The sequence below is a fragment of the Pochonia chlamydosporia genome, assembly GCF_001653235.2.
Source record: "Pochonia chlamydosporia 170 chromosome Unknown PCv3seq00008, whole genome shotgun sequence".
NCBI classification, from domain to species: Eukaryota; Fungi; Ascomycota; class Sordariomycetes; order Hypocreales; family Clavicipitaceae; genus Pochonia; species Pochonia chlamydosporia.
The window spans coordinates 720,397-737,489 of NW_019154043.1; the positions used below are offsets into that span (position 1 = coordinate 720,397).

Sequence of the window (17,093 nt, forward strand, 5' to 3'; positions counted from 1 at the left end):
TAGCCGGTATGCCGAAGTGAGTGATTCGTCTTGCTTCCTGCGTCATGGAAAGGGACCTTTCTACGTACAGCATGCATCCGTACAGAAATGATGGAACCATGGCAGATACTTTGATAGCTCCAACGTAGTAGCCATGTCATAACACAGAAATGTAATACCGCGCTGGTCTTATCCGAATATGCCAACTATTGAGGTCGCTCAATTACCAACGTTCAATTATGAGTAGAATCAGCGCTATGCTTTAAAAAAAATTTAACCTCCACTAGAATGGTATATGCAACATATTTTTATACAATATGAACAATCTTCTCATCTCAAAATGGCATTACCAAGATTGCGAATAGACGTGTTCTATAACCGCCTCGCCGCATGTTTGCATCAGAAATAAAATAATTACTCATCCAAAAAGTCAGGATCGCCGTATGGATTCCACTCCTGGCCGGGATAGCTTGTCGCGCTCATTTGTGGCTGATAATTGGGGTCATCCTCAGGATCTATCCAAATCTTTTCTTCCTGAGACGCTAGTCGGACTCGCCGCTCGTGCGCACCTGCAGTATCTTCAAGCTCGGCGGTGAATTCGGACTTCGTTTTGGGTCCTTCCTTTTTCGTCTTCTCCTTCAGGCTGTCTTCCGAAACCTGCCGCTCCATTTCAGGGGCTTTTGCGCCTTCTCCGGGATCGTCCTTGTTCAACCTAGGTGTAGCATCATAAATATCGTCGTCGTGGTGTTGCTTAGCTTTGGCCACGTCCACCCCAAGGTTGTTACTATTCGCTGAACGAGTCGCAGTGTGGTCCTCGGTCCTTGGTGCAGCCTTGATCTGGGGAGGTGACTCGGCTTGTGGTGCCGGGGACTTTGACTGTTGCGAATGCGACTCAACATCTGACACTGACCGACTTGCGATACTGCTGTCGATATTGGGCTGGGCAAGATGGCCATTGCTTTGTTTTGTCTGTGGCAAGCCTGGCTCTGGACCCTGAACGAGAGATACGGGTTGTGGCTCTTTGATAGGTGCCGGCGAGGCATTGCTTGTTGGCTGACTTATCGCATTATCGAGCCTCGAGCTGGTTCTTTGCTCGTCAAGCGAAGGCACGGAAGGGGATTGGACAATTCCAAATGATGAGACAGAGTCTTGGCGAGGGAACGACGATTGAGAGGCCGGTGGTGACGCCTGAGGTGGTGGCTGCTGCTGTTGCTGCTGTTGCTGCTGTGGCATTCGAGGAGACTGCTGTCTATACTGTGGCTGCATCTGCATCTGAACGGGTTGACTGCGCGTTTGGGGTCCGCGACCAACGTTATACGCTGTAGGGGCGGTCATGCCCTCACCATGAACCGCAGTGTAGCCACGTGGAATGGGTACAAAGTCATATCGAGGTTCTGGCTCAGGCTGCACTGGCTGCATTGGTTGCTGCTGCACAGATTCATGGGGTGCGACCTGATGCCCCTGTTGTCCAGTCATCTGGGCAGGCCCTACAGAAGAATGTACTTGTCGAGGGGGCATGGGGATATTACTGGTGTTCTGGTTGACTGGCTGGGGATGCCCTGGCTGCTGTTGACTGTGGCCAAACGCCTGCTGGTTCGGGTTTGTCTGGTATGGAGGCTGCTGTGGATGCTGCATATTTTGCCATTGACCAGGTGGGTGGTTTGTTGCAGCCATATGTATGGGGGCTGTATTCTGGGCCTCCGGTTGCTTTGAATTCCTCTTGAACGCCCCAAGCAGCTTGTTACCAGTGGACTTCTCGGCTTTCTCTGGTTTCGTCTCGGTAGGATTCTGGTGTCCTATGTGTGACATTTGCTCTGACATTCGCTTTGTCAAACCCTTCCATCTGGACCCAGTGCTCTCCTTTTGCGTTACTTGTGGCTGCAGAGTCTGCGGATGACTAAATCTAGGGTCTTGATGCGGTGCTTGTTGCTGTCCCATCCCACTAAACTGTGTAGCAGGGCCCACTGGCCCATTGCTATGTATGGGCATTCCTGGATATGACTGCATGTGCTGCATGTGCTGCTGCTGCTGTTGCGGGTATTGTAGGCGCTGTGGTCCAGAGGGAATCTGCTGAATCTGGTGTACATGCTGTGGGTGTTGAGGATACTGGAGTCGGGATTGCTGCGCTGGTTGCTGCCCAGGATTTTGGGCTGGCTGTGGCACCAGGTTTCCAAGTTTGACTGGTTGTTCCCTCTGCACACCTTGACGCATGTCCTGTCCTGGAAATTGACCTTGTTCTGTAGCGGGAATATGTGGTGATTGTGGCTTCCGGAAATCCCCTGATGGAGTCATTTGCTCTCTGGCGGTTTGCATCTGTGGCAGATTGCCTGGGGCTTGTTTACCAGCTTGCTGCACTACGGGAGCTGTAGGTAGCGGGTCGCTATCTTGCTTTGGGCTCGTAGCTTCATTAGGGCGCGATAGATCACCCGCAGCTTGCGTTTTACCTGCCTTTACGACAGTGAAGTTCCGTTCATCCGAGAGATCCATTGAACCGTCCCGTCGAGCATCACCGACGTCCTCGTCTGGGTTGTGTTCTATCGCCTTCCAATCTGATGTTATGGACAGGTCAGGGGAGACAGTAGAGGTGCGGAGGATTTCTCCTTCGACAGGCACGCTATTCTGCACGTCATGATCAGACTGAGCTTGTGGTTCTGTGAGAGAGGCCCTGGGCTTTTCAGGTGATTTAGACGGTACAGGAGACATCCCCCGCTGCTCTTCTTCTTGGCCAGACGGCTGGCCAACTTGTCGCTCGTCTTGTTTCGCTGGAGCTGCATCTGGCTCGGCTTGGTGACCAGCCGTTCGAGGGACCAAGCCCAACGGGGATGGTTGAGGTGGTCGCGCGTATCGAGTAGATACATCAATGTTCGGCGGCGACCGTATTCCATCCCTTTGTCCCATATAACCGATAGGGTGTTGCGAGGAGAATTGCTGGGTGGGAGGCGAAGCAGGGGGCCCATGGGTAACAGGCGAGTGCTGTCGTTGATATAGATTGGCGCCTGGAACCCCCTTTGTCGGGCCACCACCCATAACTTGTGGTTGCGGCGGCGGGGCCTGATTTGGCGCAGGCGAGTGATGCCGTTGAAATTGCTCAGTTTGAGACGATCTCTGTTGGTGAAGATTTCCTGCAGGCGGATGATGTACATTGACTTGGTCCCGTAGTGGCGTGGGTTGCCGTTGAGATGGATCACTGGGAGGAAGACGCCCAGTGATCTGGTCCGGACCATGCGGGTACTGACGCTGGTGTTGGTCACCCTGCCACATATTTTGTTCTTTAGCATCTGCCACGCTCTGCGGCTGCGCATTCATCTGGTGCTGGAAAGACGTCTGAGAATCCATTCGGGGATCTTGTTCTCTGGTTTTGGACGCAGAGCGTTTCCCCAACATTCCCGTTATCAAACCGGACATGGAAGGGCGTCGACCACGGCGGTCAGGGCTCTCATCCCGACGGTCGTTCGAGCTACCAACAGAACTGTCGGTACTAACCCGGCCTAGATGCTTGAACGGAGGAGCTGGGGGCTCTAGAGGCTCGACTGTTGGTTGTGGTTGTGGCTGCGGCTGCGAAGCGCTCTGCTTGTCTTCGTGCTTGTTGCGACTGAGCAAGTTTGAGACCTTAGACATGCCGGAAAACCGCTTCTTCTGAGGAGTCGTTTCATGGACGTCGGGCGGCGGCTGCGATACCTGAGCGACGTTTTGATCATGGTCCAAGTTGGATGAAGACGACTTGGACAACTTGCTTGGAACCAACTTGGCACCGATACCTCCGCTGAGCAGTGATCTCCTCCTGTCACCGGGAGGTGGAGTACTGGGGGGCAGCGGCTCTTGAGATGACTGCTCATGCCCAGTTCCAACGTTATGTCTTGGGCCAGTATCCATTGATGCGCGGCCAGAACGACCGAAGAGAAAACTAGACCGCCGCTTGCCTTGCTCGGGGATATCAGGTCCAGTCCCAACACTTGATTCTGATGCCTCATCCCCACGGACATCACTGGCTGCCGGTCGCTGGTCCATGGAGCCTCGACGCTCCCGCGAAGTGGCTCGGGCTATACGGTGTCCAAATTTTTCAAAGAGCCCGGAATTCCTGTTCCTGCGACCACGATCCTCCTCAGGTGGGCCGACTCCGGCAATAGCAAACTCATTAGTAGGAGGCCTTGGCATGGCAAATTCATTGCGCGCCAGAGACGTCTGATAAGGAGGTTGATAGGGCTGTCCGCCGTTGCGAGGGTTCGATCGAGGACGTTGGTCTGGAGGATGGGCAAACAGTTCAGGCCATCGTTGTGCTGATGAAGGGGGCACATCAGATCGTTGCCGAAGAGGAGGCGGCAACATGGGATTTGGAACAGTCTGCTGGAGGGGTTGTTGGGGAGGCTGCTGTTGTTTTAGCTGATGTGTCGGATCCTGTGCAGGATTCGAAGTGGTAAATTCCTCTGCAGACATTCCAGTTTCTTTGTCAAAACCGTACATAATTTGTTGTTGCGACCCAGCTGTTCCTGACCGGTTTCGTGACACCGCATTTAGAGGTTCAGACAAGCGACTTTCCTCCAGTTTCCATTGTCCAGCAAACGGCACGCGCCGGGTGGGATGCACCCACTGCTGAGAGTCTTGAGCGTTTTGAGCTGGCGGTATCTGCCCCCTTACAGGCAGTTGCTGCTGGTTTGCCAAAGTCGTCTGTTGTTCATGCTGTGGATGGTTTTGCGAATGTCTCCCAGGGCCCTCTCTGAAGGGACTTTCTGGTGGCACTTCTGAATGAGATACGACGATGCCGGCTTTTTCATCCTTGATGGATTGAGAAAGGGCCGCAACATTGTCGGAGGGACGCTTAGCGGTGACTTGGGGCGCATGCGACGATGCTAATTGTTGTTGGGACTGCAGATGTTCAGGCTCGACATCGACCGGCGCATCAGCAAGGGACGCCCGATCTGAGGGTTCATCGTCTTCGTCGTCATCGAGAGGGAACCTATCAGTAGCCTTTCGAGTCTTTGATTTGGGAGTAAGTCCAAACGTTGAGCTCCGCCTGATAGGAGGCAGTCCAATGAATGAGGACGACCGTTTGGGCTCTTGCTCGCTCTCCGCAGGTGCGGTAAGTCCGATACCACTGTCTTGGAGAACAGGGCGCGGCGGAGGAGGACCATTGCTGCGTTGGTCAATGATGGGAACCGCATGCGACGGGTGTAACTGAGAGGGATGGGGACGGGGTTGTTGATGTTGGTGTTGATGGGGTTGACCTTGCGACATCATGGCCCATTGCTGGCCAACGCGCTCTGTGGTGGCAGTATTGAGCCCTCGCGCCTCATAGCCAGTAGGCTGGCCTTGGTGTGTATTCTGCATCGACAAGACGGGAGCAGTGATTGCCCCATTGGAGATCAATGATCCAGAGTTTGGAATCTCCAATTTGCTCAGTCCTGCGGTAGCCCGCGACGGGTGGCTGGGCTGTGCCTGAACGGGTGGAACAGGATGGCGGAGCGTCACAACGGGTTGGGCCGTTGAAGAGTCGAGGTCTGAATCAACGGCTATCGATCTCCACTCCGGAATGTACTCGGGGTGTGTCGCCGGATTGAGCGGCGACAACGGCGCCGCGTGAGGAATTTGTGGCAGTTGAGGCGGCATTGATGATGATGTGGCATCAGGAGCGACGCGGTGCATGTGCAATGAATGCAGATTGGCATTGCCCAAGCTAGAGCTGGAGTTGGAGTTCGAGTTGGGGTTGGCGTTGGCGTTGGTTGTGGACATTGACGTGGACGAGCTAGCTGCATGTGCCTTGGCTTTTCTTTGTGGGTCCACTTCGTCAGTCAATGTCAAGTTGCGAGACTTTGATCCGAGACTCAAGCCCCATGACGATCGCCGATCCGCCTTTGACGTGCTGCTCTTGGCTTGGTCAGTGCCGCTTGTAGACAACGATTCGTCCTATTCAGCAAGAAGAAATATTAATAACACGTCTTTGAAATGCCCATGTTAAATTTGTGTAGCGACTAATATATGCATCAAGATTGGGGAAAGAGGAAATAAAAGGGAAATGTGTGTCGTGTAAATTCCTATCTCATGCAACCCGTTTCTTTTATGCAGACAGACACTTCGTAACATCAGATCACGGCTGACTGCGGTTCCGGCTCCAGCTGCGGCTGCGGTTGCGGCTTTGTCTTGTCTTCGTCTTCCTCCTCTTTCTCCTGGGTGTTTTCTTGCAAATACCCTCCCAGAATTTGAGACCAGATCTTCAGCCTTCCCAGAACCCAGCCCACTGCCTTGTCATTCCCCGCCAAAAAAATAACATGCAAAGTAAAATGTAATGTAAATGTAATGAGTGAAAGGTGCCATCCATGCAGACACTGCTGGTCCAAGGAAAGAAAACGAAAAGCAATTAGTGAAATACCTTGTCCCCTGTTCCACGCAATTTGCTCCGACCCTTGCTAAGCAAGCCTTTGCCCATTTTCCCAGCGGAATGCATCAATTCTTTGCTCTTGGTTCCGATTTGATTGCCAGAGTGACCAAAAGTGCTGCCAGATGCTTGCATAGGAATTGGTAGACCGCCTATCCGTGTACGATTCGTAGGAGAACTGGCAGCCGTGGGTGAGCTCGCATTAAGATACTGTTGGTAGTATGGTTGTTGAGCCGGGGCAGACGGCGCTCCGGATGAGGCGGCCACACTTGAACCTTGAGAGGTTTCCTGAGCAACCTGTCCGCCGAATTCTAAACCAGAAGTTGACATATCAGGGTGCTGGCCCCTGAGATGTACAAGCCAAGCGTCAAGTCCAGAATCGGTCGACGAGAATACCTTTCGAGTCTCGTTGTACTTGGCAATCCTTTCACTGGAATTATTCAAGCTCATGATTTCCCGGAAACTCATTATTTGTTGCTGTGCCTGTTGGGAGATTGGAACAGTGGGAGATGGGGACGCCGGTGGTGAGGTCTGGATGGCAAGAGCAGGCTGCTCATCAGATGTCGTTGCATTCGACATAATGCTCAAAGTAGGTTGCTCAACGGCTCTGTCCTCCACCAGTGAAAGCTGATGGTCAGAACGAACTCCCGTGGTGTTGCCACCGCTTGGCGAGAGAGGTGATGGCGCCTCAAGGGCAGTCTGTGGCCCGTGACCTGGATGGCCGCTGCTGCCATTGGATATTTGAGGTGAGACGCCACTTGCACTACGAGGTTCGTCTGTTGAAGGCTTGCTTGGTCCCTCAGACTTGGCGCCAAAGGCAGCCGGTTCGGCGACTGGGCCTTGCGTTTGCGTTGTGGGCGAAACATACGGCGGCTCCTGTTGTGCCGGAGCCGGGCTTACCTCTTCAGCTTCCCAAGAGAATCGACGGCGTAGAGTTGATGATTGAGGTGACACGAGAGACTCAGTTGGCTTGTCGGCAGGACTGATGGTAGATTGGCTCATCGGTTTGCTCTGCGATTCTGGAACCTCGGGGATTGTAGTGATGGGTGCTGATGTTTCTGGGGATTTGATCTTGTCCTCAGCATCATCCCAGTAACTGTCGTAGTCTTTGAGGGTGTAGCTACTATCTCTGGCAGCATTCCGGTTCGAGATTTGCGAGTCATTTCCAGTAGCTGCTGGGCTGAACTCATGGGCGGAGGGCCCAACAGGGCTTAAAGACTTTAAAATCTCATCACTCAGCATATCATTATCCTTGACAGGAGAAGACGTCACCGTGCTAAATGTGGTCTCACGCTGGAAAGGTTTAGGCTCGAAGTTTACCTCGGGGCGATGGTCCGCTGGCTTAACATTTGCTGTTTCAGTTGCTTCAACGGCGTCAAAACGAGCCTGTGGAGAGTCCAGGTCTGGTCGCGCCGGACCACGTGGACTAGGGGTTCTCAGAGGAGCAATATCATGCATATCGGAGTCTGGCTGTAACACCGGGATGTTCTCTTTGGACAGAGTTGGCAAGTCGTTTGTACCCGACGGCGGCGCATCCTTTTTCGTTTCGGTTTCGGCATCGTCCTCACGACTGATTGAGTCGTCAGCCGCAGAAACAGTAATTGGTCTTGATTCGTCCTTGTCATGTTCGCTCGTCATCGATTTCCTGTCTTGGTCTTCTTCAGCTGGAGCTTGGACAAAGGGTGCCTCTTCAGGAACCGGTGCGTCCTCAGTGACGGATGTGGACAGGGGCGCTTGCGCTTGGGGCATTGGAGGAGAGGACAAAACCTCAGTCTCGCCATCCTTCTCGGTAATGGGCTCAGCTTTGGATTGGCCAGCATTTCCAGTAGAGGAGAATAAGTCTGTACCGAAGGCCGACATTCGCGCAAAGTCAGGCAGCTTTGGGCTGATGGAGGCGCGGCGTCCCGCTTCGTCGACATCCGCGGTTGGGGTCTTTGTTTTGCCTCCAACATTGAAGGCTTCGTCTTTGCCCATAGAGTCAGGTCGAACACCAGCTGAATCCAATGACTTGCGCTCTTTGTCCTTCTCCTCTTCCATACGATTGTATATATCGGATGGTCGAACAAAGGATGGAGCTGACCCCTGATCGGCAGTGGTCGGTTCCAGTGTTGGCGTAGAATTTCCTGGCTCTTGATGGCTGGCTGGGCCAGAAAACCCATGCGTAGCACCGCCAGTTTTCGGTGTCACCGTCTGCGTCTCCACAGGGGACGCGGTTGCACTGGAAGGCCCAGGTGCTCCTGGCGTTGTCGATGTCACATTTGATGTTTGAGTTATGGGTGCCGATCTTGTAGAAGGCTGCTGCGTTTGCAGCGATGGCAGAGTCGACTCTCTCGACCCAGAAGCGTGTGTCGTCGACTTGGGCAAAGGCGGTGGTGCCTCCTCCTCTGATGTTTCATCCTCGTACTCGTCGGCACCCCAGTCATCGCCGTCATAGCTCTGCACCTTGGCCTCAACCCATTTTTTCGTCTTTGTTCGGTTTACATTAACTTGGTAGGCATTGCTACCAGTTGGTGTTTGAGGGGACCTATTGCGTCAAAGCAGCATTGTTAGCAAGTTTGCCCTAGTACGGCGTGAGATATAAGGGCCCGCAACCGAGTCTTTGGAAAGATAGACCAACATTGGACTTCGGGCCGGGTCCAGATCCCCTTATTGAATTAGACGCCTTCCCTGATCGCTTTGTGTAGATTATTCGTGAGAAGTCGAGCTTCTCAAGCCCATATTCTAAAATACGCAATTTGTGGCTGCAAGAAGCATTGGATCGTGACGTCGTTGCCGAGTCAAAGTTGATGCACTGTAGTCGACTTGGAAGCGACCGGTGCTACGTCAAGTAGTATAGAGGACACTGCGATCGTAAGATATGCTGTAGTGATACAAAATAGCAATGCTGAGAAGCATTAACAATTGAAACCTGTCAAGAACAAAGCGCGGTTGGTGATGAAAGGGTCCAGGAGGTGTGTGGCCAGACGAGCCTGGTTGCTGGAGATTACGTTGGAGATGGCCAAGAACCAGAAGCTGGCGGGAAACGAACCAGGGTTGCAGTGATCACAGCTAGCGGTGGGGGCGTCCTAGCAAGTACCCTGCCTACATAAATTGCGCCAAGGAAGACTTTCCATCGTCAGGACGCTGTTAGGTGTGGGGTGATATTGCTGGTGATGAGCCAAGTGATGACATGGCACGCGTTGTGGCGCAGCGAACTCGAATATTTTTGGATCATCAATGTTGTCAACTGGTGGAGTCAATCACATACCCAAGGGCCGGGCACGGGCATGGTGAAGGAGAGTGGTCTGGTATGGAAGACAAACAAAAGGCGAGAGGAATGCAAGCATGGGCAAACGCGACAGGGCTTTGTTCTTGTAGAAGCCATCATCCATACACGAATAAAGAAGACAATGTATCGTCGCTTTATTTCCAGCAACTTATGTACTTAGATACCTAGGTATTTAATCTTGGGTGCAGACTCGTAAATTCCCACTCTGCAAGGAGTGCTCCGTTCCCAGGCACTCAGCTAAAGCTTCGTTTGGTTTTGCAGCCAATGTGGCGAAACTGCTATTCAATTTCCAAAGAAGTAAAAGTGTGGCGTAGGCCATGGGCTCTGTGGCGCTTTGATCGGTCACCCCTTTCCGCCTGCGTCAGTCGTCGCCTGCCAAAGCCAACCAAAACTCAGCCAAGCCGAAGTAACCACGTGTGTCGTAATTGAACAGGACAGGAGCGTCAGTTCCTCCATTGCCGAACTCCAGGCTCCGTTGCGCTTCATCGTCCTTCTTGTTCACCACGTTCCTTGACACCTTTACAAATTGATAGAATTGTGTCTTTTTGCTGCTTCTGAACCTAGTTAGATCCTTTCCAAACCCACCACCGATTGCCAACACTCTCCCGCCTAAATCGCGCCATCACCCTCAACATCAGCACTTTTGCCTTTGAAACAGAATCGCGACGAAAACAAACTCATCAGGTCCACTTGGAACGATCCGAACCGGCGAACCAACAGCTCAACCACAGTCGTGTGACTGCTGAGTCGAATCTCCTCCATCGATATCTCAAGTCGCCTCGGTCGCGAAGCCGCGCTGGTCGCTGTTCTCCCCTGATTCGGCTTTCGCTGTGACATTTGATCGAAATGGCTGTCGCGTCCGTCCAAGACCGAACCTCCGAGTTCAAATCAGTTCTCGCTCAAGCGCAAAAGCGTCAAAATGCCAACAAAGTCGGCGCGCAAAGACGGTCGCTCCTGACAGATGCTCAGAGAGCCGCCGCAGATGGATCCGTTCAGGCAAAGAAGTCAGACTTTGCCAGGAGTGCCGCCGATATTGGTCGAGGCATCTCTGCGACCATGGGCAAACTCGAGAAACTAGCACAGCGTTGGTTTAATTCTAGTCAGTTTGCCTTATGTATGGCAAGGCTAACATATGAATAGTTGCCAGGAGACGCACCATGTTCGACGACCGACCCGTCGAGATCAACGAACTTACTTTCGTCATCAAGCAAGATCTGTCCGCCCTGAACCAGCAGATTGGCGGCTTACAAAATCTTTCAAAGCAACAACACCCGAAGGCCGACCAAGAGGGGGAGCACAACAAGAACGTCGTCTACTTGCTACAAGGCAAACTTACGGACGTCTCGGTCAACTTCAAGGACGTACTGGAGGAGCGAACCAAGAATATCCAAGCGTCAAGATCACGAACGGAAAACTTCATCTCATCTGTCTCGCAGCATGCGCAGCCTTCCATCCAGAAGTCAGCCTCGCCTCTGTACGGCACGCCCAACCGATCCTCACCGGCTCCTGCATCTGACACGCTCTCCCTCAACCCGGTGGGCGACCAGCAGCTGCTGATGATGGAAGAAGCCCAACCCACAAACACCTATATCCAACAAAGAGGAGAAGCCATCGAAGCCATCGAGTCGACGATCAATGAGCTGGGCAGTATCTTTGGGCAGTTGGCAACCATGGTGTCGGAACAAAGCGAAATGATTGAGCGAATCGACGCCAACACAGACGATGTCGTAGACAATGTTGAGGGCGCTCAAAGAGAACTGTTGAAATACTGGTCTCGTGTGTCGAGCAACAGGTGGTTAATAGCAAAGATGTTTGGCGTGTTGATGATTTTCTTCCTGTAAGTGCCCCTATCAAAGTTTCGACAGACATTATTGTTGCTAACATGATGTGTAAACAGTCTCTGGGTATTGGTTTCCGGCTAAGCAGAATACGATTTGCAAAGGGCGAAAACATGATGTGCTACAGTGCAAATGCTTGTATGGATACCACTGTGGATGATTGACTACACGCGAGATTTCTTTTGTACGCCTACATTTCTGGGAGTTTACATTTTTTGCTGTTTTAGAGGCGTCGAGAGTAGTGGGCTTAGATAAGATTCATTAATACCAGCCGCAGCCAGGCTGCGCCCTTCACAAGCAGTACCACAGAATACCAACTTGGCCACAACTTGTGTTTTACCTGCAGCACAGAGCTCATTTACTGGCCGTCGCCGCAGTTGCGCTGTCGGGATCATGAGCAGACACCTCAATTTCCACACGCATATCCTCTTCAGCAAGGCGATTCACACCAACACAAGTCCATATCGGCTGATGATTGGGCATCCATTTCTCGACGTTACGCACCATAGCCCCTAGGACTTCGTGATTGAGAGTAGTGTGATACGAGTTGACCCGAAAGACTTGCTCCCACCCTTTGCCACCAGCATCCTTTAAGGCTCGGTCGACGTTGCTGAACGCGAGGTCAATTTGGGCGATAAGATCTTCGTCAATAACCCCAGTGTCGGGGTCCCAGCCGCCTGGTTGATAATGTCTGTTAGAAGACAGCTCGCTTGATGTTTCTACAAGTCCACTATACCTTGACCCGCGAGTTCGATCCGGTCTCCCACGCGTACAGCTTGGCTGTATCGATAAAGTTCCCTCTGACGAGTTCCAAACTTCTCGTACGCGAAGTATTTGAGGTGGGACATGATGTTTTTGGTGCGCGGTCTTAGTTTGGCAGACTCTGCTTGGACTGTAGGGTACAGCTGACTCCGCGATATGTTCGAGGAAATAGACTGTCCATCTTGTAGAGCTGCCACGCGGTATTAAATATGTGTTTCGAATCATTCAGCAAGCACCAACACGAGTCCTTCCCCTCACGGGGTCATAATAAGGTTTACGTGGCTCGCTGCAACGAAGCTCACTGACTGGGCGAGGCGTGGCTGTCCAAACTCGAAGCTATTTGTTGATGCAGCTGACGCCCGATGTATATAAGCTGATATACATTAGGCATGCATAAAAAGTAGACCAGTTGGCACTTCCCATGCAACCACGCAATTGCCATCCCCGAATGCAGAACAGACCGGACGTTCGGCCGGGCCTTTCCCCGAACCGATTCCGAAACACGGCCACTGGACCCGTCTTCATTGCAAAGCTCCTCAATCAAGCAAAGAAAACACATTCGACCTGAACTACCCCGAGAAACGGAGAAAAATCACCCCCACCGCAAGCCCACCAAGACTCAACGGTCTATTTTCTCCGTGGCCAGAAGTGCGCCCAGACGTCGATATTCTCCACTTCCCATCCCGCCTTGAGCTTCTCTCGCCGACGGCAACCAATTACAGTAGTCAAGGTACCTATCGGTTACTGACATGGAAGCAGGTTGACCCTTGCGCAGCGATGCAATGCGACGAGATTGTCCTCATGTAAAATAAATTAGTGCAAACCGACAATATAATAGCTCTCATCCCACTTGACGTAGTGTCCGGCGGTGTTTCCAATCTTCCCCCTCTATTTTCGTGTGAATTGTTTACAAAATGTCTGACCTCAAGTTTAAGCTCAACACTGGTGCTCAGATTCCCGCTGTTGGCCTGGGTACGTATACTTCCAGACTTTCATGACCAAGAACTAACGGTGTGCTTGGAAAGGAACTTGGCAATCCAAGCCTGGTGAAGTCAAGGCTGCCGTTTCATACGCCCTTCAGAACGGGTACAAGCTCGTCGATGGCGCGTACTGCTACGGTAATGAAGGTGAGGTTGGGCAGGGTCTCAAGGAGGCTTTTGAGGCTGGTGTGAAGCGCGAGGATGTGTTTGTTGTGAGCAAGGTGTGGGCGACGTATAATACCCGCGTTGCGGAGGGATTGGAGAAGAGCTTGAAGAGTTTGGGGCTGGAATACGTGGACTTGTTCCTCATTGTGAGTTCAGTCTAAGAAACCCGTTTGAGAATGAGTTGCTAATGAGCTTGAGTAGCACTGGCCGGTTTTGCTCAACCCCGAGGGTAAGATATTCACTGTGCTGCTGTTGGAAATTCTCATGCTAATGGTTGTAGGTAACGACGACAAGTTCCCTACTCACCCTGACGGATCGCGCGACATCATCAAGGACTGGAACCACGTCGAAGCGTGGAAGCAGATGGAGCAGGTATTCGCGAGCGGCAAGGCCAAGGCCGTTGGTGTCTGCAATGTGAGTCAATCAGCAAGACAAGCTACCTCAAAACCACTGACAATCGTAATAGTACAGCAAAAAATATCTCGAACAGCTTCTCCCGCACGCAAAGGTCGTCCCCGCTGTCAACCAGATCGAGAACCACCCCAGCCTTCCGCAGCAGGAGATCGTCGACCTGTGCAACCAGAAGGGCATTCACATCATGGCTTACAGCCCCCTAGGAAGCACCGGCGGGCCCATGATGAGCGCAGCCCCTGTTGTCAAGCTCGCTGAGAAGAAGGGCGTCAGTCCCTCAACTATTCTGCTCAGCTACCACGGTATGCAATCATCCCATAGTATTGGTCTCTGTAAGAATTCACTAACGCCAATGTAGTCGCACGAGGCAGTACCGTCCTTCCCAAGTCCGTCACGCCGGCTCGTATCAAGGCAAATCTCGAAACCGTCAAGTTGGACGCCGAGGACATGAAGGTTCTTACTGACTACTCTGACGATTTGACCAAGAAGGGCGAGCTGAAGCGCTATGTGTACCCGCCTTTTGGAATCAACTTTGGATTCCCGGATAAGCAGTAAACGTGGCTACATGATAACGAATTTGATAGAAGAGACTTGAAAATATAGACTGTAATGATTTTAACTAGACTCCCATCTTGGATGCTTCTCAGATTGTATTTTTGTACATGCTACATCATCACTCCAACTTGCCACTGTTACTCCTTCATATCTACTACAACTTTTAAAACCAGACTTCCAGAATCATCCTTAACCTTGGCTGCCATGGCAAATGCATCACTTATCTGGTCCAGGCCCTTGAAGCGATGAGTGATGAGCGATGACAAATCCGGCATGTTGGCTGGACGGTTTGACAGCAACTCGATGGCTTTTCCGTAGACATTAGCGTATCGGAAAACGCCAACTATGTTGACCTCGCGAAGCGCGGCTGCCGACATCGGCAGAGTGAGAATAGGGTTGCCCATGCCGATGATCATGACCTGACCACCTGGTTTGGTTGCCTGGCACGGTGTCAGTGTTTTGCTTGGACTTGGGAAGGAGATGGTAGGTTCAACATACGTATATGGCTGTCTGAGTGCATGTCTCAACACCGGTACACTCGTAGACGCCAGAAAATTCGCCCACAGGTTTCCCGTTTACTTCCGTCTCCTTAATTTTGGTAGCAACGTCTTGTGCATAAGCTAATTTCTCCTGGATGGTCTCTGGACGGGCCATGGGCACAACAAAACCAGCATCAGCATAGCCATTTGCAACAGCAAAGTCGACGCGGTCTTTCTGAATATCAGCAATAACGACTGCAGCCGCCTTGTCGGCCTTGCTCACTGCTGCAGCTAGCAGGCCAACAGCACCAGCACCAATGACCAACACCGTGGCACCAGCGGGCAAGTTGGCACGGTTGCGTGCATGCATAGCGACGGATAGAGGCTCAATAATGGCTCCTAGGTCTAGAGATAGCTCAGATGGTAGTCTATTGCAATTAGTTTGGATCTAATTTAAAAGAACTTCACGAGTCTTACTTGTGGCACCATCGAGCTGGGTGGTTGATTCTCTCCTGCAGAGTACCCTGCGCATGAGGATTGGCCTTTGCCGAGCTTCTAAATTTCATTTCTCGGCAAATGTTGTAGCGACCTTCTCTGCAGTATTCGCAGTTCTCACAGGGCAGACCAACTTCAAGAGCGACGCGGTCTCCGGGTGTCAGGTTGGTCACATCTGAACCAACAGCCACTACAGTTCCGCTCGACTCGTGGCCCAGTGTCAGCGGCTCGCGAACGATAATGTCTCCATTTCGGTAATGGTTGTAGTAGTGTAAATCAGAGCCACAAAGCCCCGTTGATTGAACGGCAATCTGAACTTCGTCGGCTGCAGGAGCTGGCAGGGCACGGTTCTCCTAGAGTAAGGCCATGGTCAGCATACGGCGCTGTATCAGAAGACGTATCAGAGCGGTTTCGAACAATTCGTAAGTCCTTTGCTCCGTGTAAGACGGAAGCTTTGACAGTTTGAGTCGCCATTCTGATGATTTTCACAACCGATGAGGTCCGAATTTGCTCCCAGAAAAATTACAAGCAAAAAGTTCAGAGAGTTGGCAAAGAAACCGATGAGAGCAAAAGTTGGCTTGAGATGTAAACTTGGGAGATGATGGAACTTCCACGAAACAAGATCCACAGAGCCTTTCGTAGCCACAAGTCTATACGGAGTCCGAAGTCGCGGACTCTTTAGCAAGGGAATGACGATTCAGGCTTTAATGTTCGGAGTAGGGTCTGGCAATCATTCGCCGATCAGTCATGCATCTGATTCAATAGCCGCACAAGGTCACTCATGTCCGACACGAGGGACTGGGTCAATTGGCAGAGGTGGGGGCGGGGCACAGCTGGAGAAGCTCTTGAAAACTTGACCCCTCGCCGGAGAGAGTTGCCCTAAATGGTAGTCAAGCAACACAAGGAAGGAGCGGTTCAGGGCAATTCACATACTCCAAAAATTCCAGTCTCTTGGCATCAATTGAAAACTTGGCATCAGTCAATGCGATGTCGCAAATCCCATCTTTCTCCTCTGTTAAATACTGCTGCTGAGGGTGATGTTGTTCCGGCTTTGGTCAGTTCTTTCTTTGTGGCTGATCGTCATGCAAGCTGCAAGCCCTTGGAGCTCAGTTTGCTTGCTGGATGCACCGCAATCCAAGCTGTGATGCTGAACAGATGCGGCTCCATCCTCAGAACCAAATATGTCAAGTTGCCTGTTTGTGGACGAATATCACCATTCAGTGCAACCACGAGTATGAACTGGCTAGAGTTGTATTTGTCGGGCCGTGAATTTTCAGCCTCCCCCCCTTGCTGACATGAACTCTCAGGGACCATGTACCATGGACAATATTGGTTGTTGGTCGGAGATCTCCAGACATCAATCTAGACTTCCCCACCTCCGCAATCTGATGGCTTCAAGCCTCAGAAAAATCCAAGATCGCTAGCTTCTGGAGAAGCCGCGGAACATTCCACGCGCGGTGAGCTTGGATCGCTCTCAAAAGACTTCGTTTTTCTCCATCGCAACCTCTCGCGTCGATCGTCGGCCGTTCAGAGCCTCTTCTAGGAAGTAGATTGTTCCGGAGTCAGAACAAGGCTGCGTCGTGTCCCTTGCCTCAGGTTTACCAACAAAGGCCACCTCAAGTTTCTGTGAACAGATACGCGACGACAAAACACAACCTCTATTAGCCTTCTCTGCCTGTGAACCCGTGTTGTCGGCTGCAAGCCCACTTGGGGGTCAACGGCGGAAGAGTTGCAGAACTCCCCATCAAGGGAGGCCAACTTTGTTGTGACTTGACTGGTCACACTAACTTG

General features: G+C 51.9%; 5 protein-coding genes across 5 annotated transcripts; 2 read left to right on the forward strand and 3 right to left on the reverse strand.

Moving 5' to 3' along the window:
• Positions 1-393: 393 nt before the first annotated feature.
• On the reverse strand, positions 394-9,617 carry VFPPC_06694 (hypothetical protein; the record flags this gene model as incomplete). Its single annotated transcript, XM_018285687.1, has 3 exons — positions 394-5,880; positions 6,344-8,815; positions 9,597-9,617. 3 exons carry the CDS (start codon positions 9,615-9,617, stop codon positions 394-396), a joined length of 7,980 nt encoding a protein of 2,659 aa, XP_018138447.1.
• An 846-nt stretch (positions 9,618-10,463) lies between these two features.
• Positions 10,464-11,539, forward strand: VFPPC_06693 (syntaxin 5; the record flags this gene model as incomplete). Its single annotated transcript, XM_018285686.1, has 3 exons — positions 10,464-10,701; positions 10,758-11,454; positions 11,515-11,539. The coding sequence occupies 3 exons, from the start codon at positions 10,464-10,466 to the stop codon at positions 11,537-11,539; spliced, it is 960 nt and encodes a 319-aa protein (XP_018138446.1).
• A 270-nt stretch (positions 11,540-11,809) lies between these two features.
• Positions 11,810-12,303, reverse strand: VFPPC_14093 (L-PSP endoribonuclease family protein; the record flags this gene model as incomplete). Its single annotated transcript, XM_018291864.1, has 2 exons — positions 11,810-12,132; positions 12,192-12,303. 2 exons carry the CDS (start codon positions 12,301-12,303, stop codon positions 11,810-11,812), a joined length of 435 nt encoding a protein of 144 aa, XP_018138445.1.
• An 828-nt stretch (positions 12,304-13,131) lies between these two features.
• Positions 13,132-14,328, forward strand: VFPPC_06692 (D-galacturonic acid reductase; the record flags this gene model as incomplete). The annotated part of the gene is made up of 6 exons (XM_018285685.1): positions 13,132-13,189; positions 13,243-13,508; positions 13,564-13,591; positions 13,643-13,776; positions 13,829-14,075; positions 14,132-14,328. 6 exons carry the CDS (start codon positions 13,132-13,134, stop codon positions 14,326-14,328), a joined length of 930 nt encoding a protein of 309 aa, XP_018138444.1.
• A 137-nt stretch (positions 14,329-14,465) lies between these two features.
• Positions 14,466-15,776, reverse strand: VFPPC_06691 (sorbitol dehydrogenase; the record flags this gene model as incomplete). The annotated part of the gene is made up of 4 exons (XM_018285684.1): positions 14,466-14,768; positions 14,827-15,235; positions 15,285-15,655; positions 15,720-15,776. The coding sequence occupies 4 exons, from the start codon at positions 15,774-15,776 to the stop codon at positions 14,466-14,468; spliced, it is 1,140 nt and encodes a 379-aa protein (XP_018138443.1).
• Positions 15,777-17,093: the final 1,317 nt, after the last annotated feature.